We start from the raw sequence: 10,137 nt of genomic DNA on the forward strand, positions 1-10,137 counted from the left end.
CACACACACACACACACACACACACACACACACACACACACACACACACACACACACACACACACACACACACACACACACACACACACACACACACACACACACACACACACACACACACACACACACACACACACACACACAAATCTGAATAAGCTCTTCAGGAATTCTTGGATCATCTTGCATTTGTATGTGTATAAAGATTCAGAGGTTCATATGAGAGTTTAGGGTCAGAGTCAGGGACAGATAACACATCTGAATTTAATCTGATGTTAACATCGGATTACAATTTGACAACCAAACAAAAACTGTATGCAGATTTACAATGGCATAACCCTCACGACAGATCTCTCTCCCTCATCCTACTACTGACATATCAGCAATCCATCGATGTCATCATATCTTTGCGTATAAAAGTGCTTCATTGTGTGTCTGAGAGAGAAGTGCTGTCGGAGTGATATGTGTGATTGTGGCTTGCAGATTGTTGCAATCTTCAGTCTCAGTCCTCATCTGGATGGCAGAAACCCAGCATGGGCCCAAACAGAGGAAATGCTCTGCAGTTCTAAAATACCTATAAAAACCCCTCAGTCTGATCCTCAGCGTAATTAGCGGCTGGAGGAGAATGCTCGGGATAATTAAAAATCCCACCCTGCCTCACCCTGCCTCTCTTTAATTTGTCTGCGTGCTGGCCCTGTGGAAACTATGTTTTTACTCAACGTTATATATTCCTGAATCTAAATGAGAAAGTGGATCATTATAGCTGTGAACCTTCCCTGTTGCTTTTTTGTTGTTGTTTTGTGCAGTTCTGCTGAGCCCTGAGAGGATGAAAATTCGAGCTGCTCCGAAGCGCTTCACATTTGAATAAAGCGTAGGAATCAGATGATGAAGAGATGAAAGGTCAGAACAGTGGGTGAGTGAGCCTCCAGTAACAGGACTCAGAGGACCGTATGTGTGCGCTCAGCCGTGTCAGGAATAACTCCTAACAACCGCCGTTGTTCTTGTTGTTTTCTACCCGGCCTCTACACCACAAAGTTTGCAATTCTTCAACATCTAGCCTAAACAGACTCCTGAGAATGACAAAGCTGTGCGGCTGACACTGTGTACCATAAAAAGGTTGAGTCACAATTAAAAACAGCTTGAGTCTGCATTCGCATGTGCACGGAATACCAAACGATATTTAGACTGAACATGGTGCATGTTTGTGGGTGTTGACTGTGTGAGTGGATCGTGTCCTTATGTGCTCATCTTATACCGAAAAGCCATTTTCTCAGATTAATAAAATGTGAGATTATATAAACGCTCATTGGAGACTTTAATCTGGGTTGTCCTCTAATCAAGCTCTGTTCCCTACAAAAACCCATGGGACACAAAAGCTGTGTGTGTGTGTGTGTGTGTGTGTGTGTGTGTGTGTGTGTGTGTGTGTGTGTGTGTGTGTGTGTGTGTGTGTGTGTGTGTGTGTGTGTGTGTGTGTGCGCGTGTGTGTGTGTGTGCGTGTGTGTGTGTGTGTGTTTGTGAACATGACTGTGGGAGTGGGAGTGAATGAGTGACTGTGTGTGTGTCCATCTCCCAATATGGCACCAAACCAACTTTTTGCAATCCTCCTCAAGGACCAAATACGGTCAAACTCTGACTTTGGGGATTTGGGGAGAGTAAAGACAACAAGCTGGCAAGCTGACATCAAACAGCATAGTTTCAACTCCACCAAACCTGGGTGGGCGAAAAGGGAGCACCACTCACCACTCACCACTGCACCACTCTGAAGCATACAAGACATTCAGCCCGTTTTAACCACTTAAAACCCTACACTTGGTTGACCGGAGTCCCTTAGGGGCTCTATGTAGATCTGCTATTTCCTGCTAAGGATTTCCCCACAATACGGATGCTGGGGTTTTAATGAAAGGTCACCAATAATAATAGGAGGAACATTTTGAGCATCCATGTATCTCCATGTGTGTATTTCATTGTGATTAGAAAGTAAGAGTTTAAAGGCATGTGGTTGATGTGTTATTGTCCATCATTGGGGGGCAAGCCTGTCCTTATGTTAAAATTGATCTCGCTGGAGTTGCAGGAGTCAGAGTGTACCGAGGACGTAGAAGGGGACGGACAGTGGGAGGAGGGATAGCAAGAGGTTGGCTCCTGATGGTGCAGAACTCGAGTCAGTCGTGTTGATCCCCCCTCCCCCTCCTCCACCTTCCCCTCTGACCCCGGTCCTTCCCTCCCTCCCAGAGCCTCTCCATTCTCAGGCGGAGGCGGCGTTTCCCATGGGCCACGCTGGCCATCTGGGGAGCTGCTACTGATGTTGCGTCTATTCCGGGGAGACAGAGGAGGACCCCGGATCTGGTTGGAGGGCGAGCGTGCGTGGGAGGAAATGCTGCAGGATCCCTGCTCCATGTCCACTGACTCACGGCGGTCCTGACAGCTATCGTCGTGCTGTTCAGAATCCTCCCAGCCGCTGTCCGGCTTCAGGTCCTCGAGGTCATCGGACGCCACCAGCTTCAGGAGCTCGCGGTCTCGGTTCTCATAGAGGAGAGTGGCGGCACAGATGAAGACGAACAGGCCGACGCCCATGACGACGGGCCCGGCCAGCTTCATTCGGTCGGCGTGAGAGCTGCCGCGGCCGCCCACAGGTCGGGGCGCGGAAACCACGTAGCCGGCCACCGCCACAGACATCCCTACGAGCACCACGCTGACACCCAGCAGGAGCCACACCCCTGGAGCAGAGCGGAGGTGCAGCGGCAGCCTGGTCTGAAGAATCCTCTCTTTCCTCTTGCGGCGCCAGCATGTTGGGGGACAGGCTGACCGTGCTGGTGACTGGGATGAGTGGGAGTGGGTGGGGCTACAGACAGGACTGACCGTTCCACTGGACCCCGCTGCTGTCATCCTTCAGCTTCACACTGGAAATGACAGTAGAGGGGATTGGAGAGCAAAACATGAAGGGTTAAAGCCTGATTGATACTTTGCCGTGCGACAGCGTTGCGCGACGCAACACGTTGTGAGCTTGGAGATCTGCCATTTTCAGCGCATGAAACATCTTACGACAGAGCATAAGAATGTGGTTCCGGCAGGATGACAGATGTAATTTGTTTAATATGAGCTTTCCTTTGCATTGTACACAACAGGAAATAACTACTTTAGCAAGTCCCTCTAGGGGAATTCAAGTGTCTCCACTCACAAAACTCCCTACTGTGGCCATGGATGTTGGTTAATATAAAGTTATTATATCAGTTGTATTTAATAAAAATAAGTAATAAATAAGCCCAGACCATATGAAATCACTTCTGATTTGACTACAATTAAGATAATTAAGCTAATTAAAATTGTATTCCCCATAGAAATAATGGTTAATACAGAGAAACCAAGAGCTATTTATGACTGACACCCTTTGGGAAAAGATACATTCTGTCAATGAGAAAAGGAATACAGGCAGAGCACAGATTATGTCCTATCAAAACCCAAATTAGAGCTTGGTAGAAGAGAAGAGTATTCTCGAATCAGGCTTGTCAAAGGTGGAATAAACTATACACCACTGGCTACTAATGGATTTGAAAAATATATATTTAAGTTAATTTATGTGCAACAATAGATATATAGTTAATGATGATAAAGTGCATTGCATGGCTTCCCTACAGTGCATAATTACTGTTTTAATGTTAATATTATTTTGCTATTGCTATTTTGTATGCTGCATAATGATGGATTAATGTGGATTTTAAGTGATTAACTTGTACAAATGTTTGTTTGTGTTTGTATCTATGAAAGTGTTTTTTGCATGTTTGAGGACTCTTGGATATAGTAGCCCAGTTGGGCTAGAGATAATAAATAAATAAATCAAGCAAATCAAAAGTTGATGAGGAAAGTTGCTAAACTGAGTAGCCAACATCTTGATCAGGTTTTCATCCTGCTTAATGCTGGAAGGAACATCACCTTCATTATCTTATCTTGACACGTATCATCGTAGCTACTGCAGCCTGCAGTGGTGGAAAAAGTACTCACATTTTTTACTTAAGTAAAAGTATAAATACAGCAATGTATAGAAAAACTCTATTACAAGTAAAAGTCCGATAACCAAAATTTACTTGAGTAAAAGTACAAAAGTATTGGCATCAAAATATACTTACCAAAAGTAAACTTACAAAAATGTTTGAAAATAGCAGATCTACAAGCTCACAACTCCCAATGCAAGGCATTGTGAGCTTGTAGATCGGCTATTTTCAAATAGCCGATGTATAAAATGGGTCTAAAGTGGTTAATGTATGTTTTATAATATAATCATTTATATCTGCAAAGTAACTAGTCACTAAAGTTTTCAAATAATTGTTGTGGAGTAAAAGTACAATATTTGCCTTTGAGATGTAGTGGGAGTAGAAGTAAAAGTATTGAAATTTGGAAATACTCCAGTAAAGTAAACAATACTGTACTTGAGTATGTACTTACACCACTGACTGCAGCTTTACCGTCTTATGTGTTTATATTATAATCAGAATGCGCTACGCATAGTATCCTACAATCATAAAGTTGATGAACAATAAGCTACTCATACTCACGTCTTCAATCTCACGTCCATCCGTCGTAGATCGTCGGCATTGTTAGAATAAATAAGAATTAACAAGAATTAACAAATAAAAAATAAGTTCCGTGGTCTAATCATCTGTAGAATAGTAGCTTTATCTTCTCTCCCATTTAGATGTGTATATCAGTCAGGAGGACTTTCCCATCATGTCCCTGCTGGCTTCAGATGTTTTCATCCAGTGGTTCTTCAGCCAGTGTACAGCACGCTGCTGATCTGATCTGCTCTCTCTCTCTCTCTCTCTCTCTCTCTCTCTCTCTCTCTCTCTCTCTCTCTCTCTCTCTCTCTCTCTCTCTCTCTCTCTCTCTCTCTCTCTCTCTCCTGGATTGTTGTGTGTGCACTGTCTGCAATGCATGCATGCGTGCGTGCGTGTGCACTGTCTGTAATGCATGCATGCATGTGTGTGGTAGCCTACTTCACAGTGGTGGAAAAAGTACTCAAATGTTTTACTTAAGTATCAATACTGCAATGCATAAATACTATCTGTTACAAGTAAAAGTACAAAAGTATTGGTAAAATGTACTTCAAATACCAAAAATAGAAATACTCATAATGCAGAATGTCCCATTACACAAGTTTTCAAAATGGCCGAAATATAGGGGCTGAAGTGATTAATGTATGTTTTGTAATAATAATCCAAATCAACAAAGTATCGTAGTGGAGTAAAAAAGTACAATATTTGAGATGTAGTGGAGTAGAAGTACTGTAAAAGTACTGAAAACATATTACCTTACTGGAAATACTCCAGTAAAGTAAAAATACCTTAAAAAGTACAGTACTTGAGTAAAATGTACTTAGTTACTTTACACACCACTGGTGGTTTAAGGGTCGTGGGAATCAACGGAGAGTCCAGGCCAGTCCCACGACGAGACCAGTTATTATTAGTTTGTACAAAACAATTTGTCAGATGAAGGGGGGAGCGAGTGAGTGTCAGTGGCAAATATGAAGAAATTATATTCAAGCCCCAAATCTGTAATTAGCCTACAATATTGCTCGCATCTAGCCTATTGATTATTTATTTATTATTATTTCTATGTGCAAATATCAGAGCAATGAAAGTTGTGTGGAGAGACTTCCCATGCTTTGTGTGAGGCCCTGCTGGGAATTTGAGGATGTAAAAAGATCTGCAAGTTGCAGGTCTGAGGTAATGACCACATTACAACAGTTAGTCAACAACAGTTAGTGTGCATCTCGTTTATTTTGTCCAGTCACACACATTCCAGCAAACAGCTACAGTAACCTCACAAGCCAAAGTTGCATAGGCTACCATTTACACCCATAAATTAAATAATAGCCGTTTGAGTATAAACAATTTAATGTACACATCCCAACTGAATTGCATCTAGCGTTAAGAGTGAAATTCAGTATTATGTATTCCACAAAATCTTTACAAATTGTCCTGCCGCTCAAAGTATTTATTTGCATATTTTCTGGAGTCATTTCTACTGGGGTTGCCATGACTGTCAGCAGCCATACTATTTACACAATGCCAAGAGGTCAATTAGATCAACCAGGACAGAAAACAAATAGTAATGAAAACAACTAAATGAAATATATACAGTATATATATATATTTTTTTACATTCAAAAACATTTTGCCTTTCCACAAAAGCAAACGTATAGAAAAAACAAAATAGAACTGGCTCATATTGTCTTGCACTATCTAGCCTTGCTTGCAATTCTCTTACTTGATCATTAACCATTAGCCCTTCCAAATCAATCACAACATAATCCTGTGATGGGAAATGCAAGATACAGGGGCTGGCAGGAAGATACTTCCTCATTTCTGAAGCACACTCATGGGCACACATGTCATGCATGCTCACACGCTCTCTCTCTCTCATCATTTTTTTCCACAACTCCTCCAGGATATCACGCACGCACGCACGCACACACACACACACACACCCACCCACCCCCCTCTGGAGACAACCTTAAAAACCCTCTGCCCTGGACATGAAGAGCAGCTCAATGTCTCCATCTAGAGGAGAAACAAATAGTGAACAATCTAGTTGTTCCATACTAAAAGCACTCTGCTCAAGTCTGTTTTTGCATGATGTATTAAAAAAAAGCCACAAATCACACACTTAGCTTGTTCTGTGAGCTCAGGGTTTAAGCACCTTTTTAAGATGATTCAAATAAAAAGGGAAATGCAGCAGAGCAATGACAATAAATCCAATACACAAACTGTACATCATAAGAAGCCTTAAAGGTGCCTGCAGTTACGTTCATTGTCATTCAGAAAACGAATACAATATAAATTAAGAATCCTTATATTACAATGTAAATACTCTCCCTCAGGGCGACAAGTACTGTCCATCACGGAGAGAGCCTTGGGGACGAGATGGGTGAAATCTGGCAGTAGTCGGCTTCCACTCATTCTTGTCTCTACCTGAACTGTAACAGAACTTCACGGGTGATAGATAGCCCTGGTTTCTTTTGAATCTTTATCCTTTACCCAAAAGTGTAGATGATAGGGAAGTTGGAGAAGTTTGTGTTATAAGAGGAAGTGATTCCACCCCCGAGGCGAGTCCTACTCTTCGTCAGCATTCTTCAGCATAAGGATAGAGTTGTAGATCTTCAGAGCAGGACCCAGTTTGATTGACAGGATCTTAACAATATCTGCTTGAGTGAGAAGCAAGAAGGCTTCGCCATCAATTTGCTGTATAAGAGATGCAGAGAAAGTAGTTTAGCTCCATGCCATTGGCCAACAACAAAGAACTGATACTGTATACTAAATAAAACAAGCATTCAATACTTTTTGTATAGTTGTGTATATTGCATTAATAATGTATGGTTGTCACAAAATCCCAAGGTACAGCTGAAATTGTCTCATGGGACACCGTTTGGGAACCACAGAAGTAATTCCCTAGCAGAGCTGCTGGAGGACAGCATGACCAGTTGCAAGATTTAGGCTAAATCCTACACAATGTACAGTTAGTTGTACACATCATCTCTTTCGATGTCCCCTCGCAGTAGGCGAGTCGTTATCTCATGCTGGCTACAATAGCGTAACGCTGCTACACAATAGCAGTCGTCAATTCAAATAAGCTGTCTACCGTTATATGTAATCGTGATGAACTACTTACCTCTGTTCTAAACGTCGCAGCATGCTCTTTGCAACCTGGGAGTCCTTTGACAAAACTGGCCACCTGAGCAACACACAAACAGGACATGTTATGCACATGGATGGAGCGTGCCTTTTGTCTTTCTTTTAAATAAATGAGCATGTGTCTGACCTCTTCGGCACTCCAGGTTGCCACTCTTTTGGCGGTAAGACCCAAGACCTCGGGGAGAAGCTGACAATGTTTGTCCCAGCAGAGAGCCACCCTCTGGGGCGGGGAGGCAGATATACCAGGGGGAGAAAACAGATTCATGGAGAGCCTGCTGAAGGGATATAGAGTCTGGAGAGGCTGAGAGAGAGAGAGGAGAGGAGAGGAGAGGAGAGGAGAGGAGAGGAGAGGAGAGGAGAGGAGAGAGCTGTGATGCATTTGCATAATGTGTCACTGTAACATGATGTCATTCTTCTTTGTCTCTCTCTCAAACAACAAATAATCATGCACACACACACACACACACACACACACACACACACACACACACACACACACACACACACACACACACACACACACACACACACACACACACACACACACACACACACACACACACACACACACACACACACACACACACACACACACCTTTACCATCTCCAATCTCTTCTTTAACATAGTGCATTTTGAGATACTTCGGAACTGGTGCAGACCTGCAATAACCATAAAGAAATGTCAGAGGTTCCTCTATTGAAAACTTTACATAGTCTCTGTCATTTCAGCATCACACAGGAGTTATTTCCAAGAAACTAGTTAGTTACCGCTTTGGTCTGGCTCCATTCTGGCTTTGCTCACTAGCCCCACCTTGTGGCTCAGGCTGGCTGTTGCGTCCAGAACGCTCTCCTTCAGCCACCACAGGTTTCCTAGCAACACAGAAAACAGTGGCATACATTAACACATCCACCGCCAGAGGTTAATCTCATAATGTACTCACCACAGTGCCAAGGTGTTTTTGTTGTTTTTTTGTTTTTTTTCATGTCGCCATAGATCTTGTTAAAATCCTTAAGATTGAGCCGTGAACGGTCTGTTTACATCCGCGAGATCTCCCTGTATCTCCCAGTGAAGACCGCATGTCAAACGGACTTCCATGACTGTAGTTAGAGCGGATTACGTTAAACAGTGAAATGCGAGGAGAAAAAACTACAGGAAGAGAATTGAGTTTCAGTTTCGTCTGTAGAATGGGAGCGGGCGTGATCGTCGAAACCGGATCCCAAATAATTCTATTTCCTGTCATCAAACCGGAAACGGAAGTGGATCAAAAAAATTCCGAAAGTGCACCCGGACCGCGCATGCGCGAAAAGACCGCAGCCCGTAGGACTACGGGCTCGGCGCTTAACCGTTGGATTTAACGGCCCGTAGAACTACGGGCCCGGCGGTAAAGGTGTTAAACACCATAGCATCTAGGGCTAATCTCATAATGTACTCACCAGTGCCAAGGTGTTTTTGTTGTTTTTTTGTTTTTTTTCATGTCGCCATAGATCTTGTTAAAATCCTTAAGATTGAGCGCTACACGGTCTGTTTACATCCGCGCGATCTCCCTGTATCTCCCAGTGAAAACCACGTGTCAAACGGGGCATCCATGTTTGAGTTAGAGCGGATTACGTTAAACAGTGAAATGCGAGGAGAAAAAACTACAGGAAGAGAATTGAGTTTCAGTTTCGTCTGTAGAATGGGAGCGGGCGTGATCGTGAAAACCGGATCCCAAATAATTCTATTTCCTGTCATCAAACCGGAAACGGAAGTGGATCAAAAAAATTCCGAAAGTGCACCCGGACCGCGCATGCGCGAAAAGACCGCAGCCCGTAGGGCTACGGTCTCGGCGCTTAACAGTTGGATTTAACGGCCCGTAGGACTACGGTCTTGGCAGTTAATGTGTTAACGTTGGAGCATAATGGAATTATTGTCTTTCCTTAATTGCATAACTTTTTTTTTAAATGCAGCCATTCCATACATTTGTTTGACCGCCCAGTACACTATATATACACGCACGCACGCACGCACGCACGCACGCACGCACGCACGCACGCACGCACGCACGCACGCACGCACGCACACAGGGTGAAATTGTCCAGAGTTCATTTTTTTCTTGGCCCATCTGTTAACCCCCCCCCCCCCCATCCATCCATCCACTCACCACCCCCACCCTGTCTCTCTCCCTCTCTCTTACCTATGGCCATGAAGTCCTCATGGTCCCAGGCCTGCAGTTGAGCTAAGGGGCCACTATACAGTAGAAGGCCATCTGCCACCTCAGTGATGAACTCCAGAGACACGTGGCTCTCGAAGCAGGGCATCATGGGCGGAAACCAGGCATAGCCGTTGCCGTGGAAACTGTGCTTGGTCTGCTGGCACTCGGGTCCCTCGAACGGCGCCGGGCATTGGCATCTAGGGAGCAGAGGGAGGAAGGAGCCAAAACATGAATAAGTTATCAAACAGAATAGTTTTGTGTCAATT

General features: G+C 43.8%; 2 protein-coding genes across 2 annotated transcripts; both read right to left on the bottom strand.

The window, feature by feature from the left end:
* Positions 1 to 249: 249 nt before the first annotated feature.
* LOC308081596 (uncharacterized protein) lies at positions 250 to 4,738 on the bottom strand. Its single transcript, XM_080457959.1, has 2 exons — positions 4,545 to 4,738; positions 250 to 2,894 (listed from the first exon to the last, which is right to left on the bottom strand). Exon 2 carries the CDS (start codon positions 2,878 to 2,880, stop codon positions 2,005 to 2,007), a length of 876 nt encoding a protein of 291 aa, XP_080314085.1. The 5' UTR covers positions 2,881 to 2,894; positions 4,545 to 4,738; the 3' UTR covers positions 250 to 2,004.
* A 994-nt stretch (positions 4,739 to 5,732) lies between these two features.
* LOC308081586 (lethal(3)malignant brain tumor-like protein 1) lies at positions 5,733 to 8,744 on the bottom strand. Its single transcript, XM_080457950.1, has 5 exons — positions 8,448 to 8,744; positions 8,275 to 8,339; positions 7,807 to 7,980; positions 7,657 to 7,719; positions 5,733 to 7,229 (listed from the first exon to the last, which is right to left on the bottom strand). Exons 1-5 carry the CDS (start codon positions 8,572 to 8,574, stop codon positions 7,101 to 7,103), a joined length of 558 nt encoding a protein of 185 aa, XP_080314076.1. The 5' UTR covers positions 8,575 to 8,744; the 3' UTR covers positions 5,733 to 7,100.
* Positions 8,745 to 10,137: the final 1,393 nt, after the last annotated feature.

The sequence above is a fragment of the Gymnoscopelus braueri genome (assembly GCF_963280865.1).
Source record: "Gymnoscopelus braueri genome assembly, contig: SCAFFOLD_200, whole genome shotgun sequence".
Taxonomy (NCBI): domain Eukaryota; kingdom Metazoa; phylum Chordata; class Actinopteri; order Myctophiformes; family Myctophidae; genus Gymnoscopelus; species Gymnoscopelus braueri.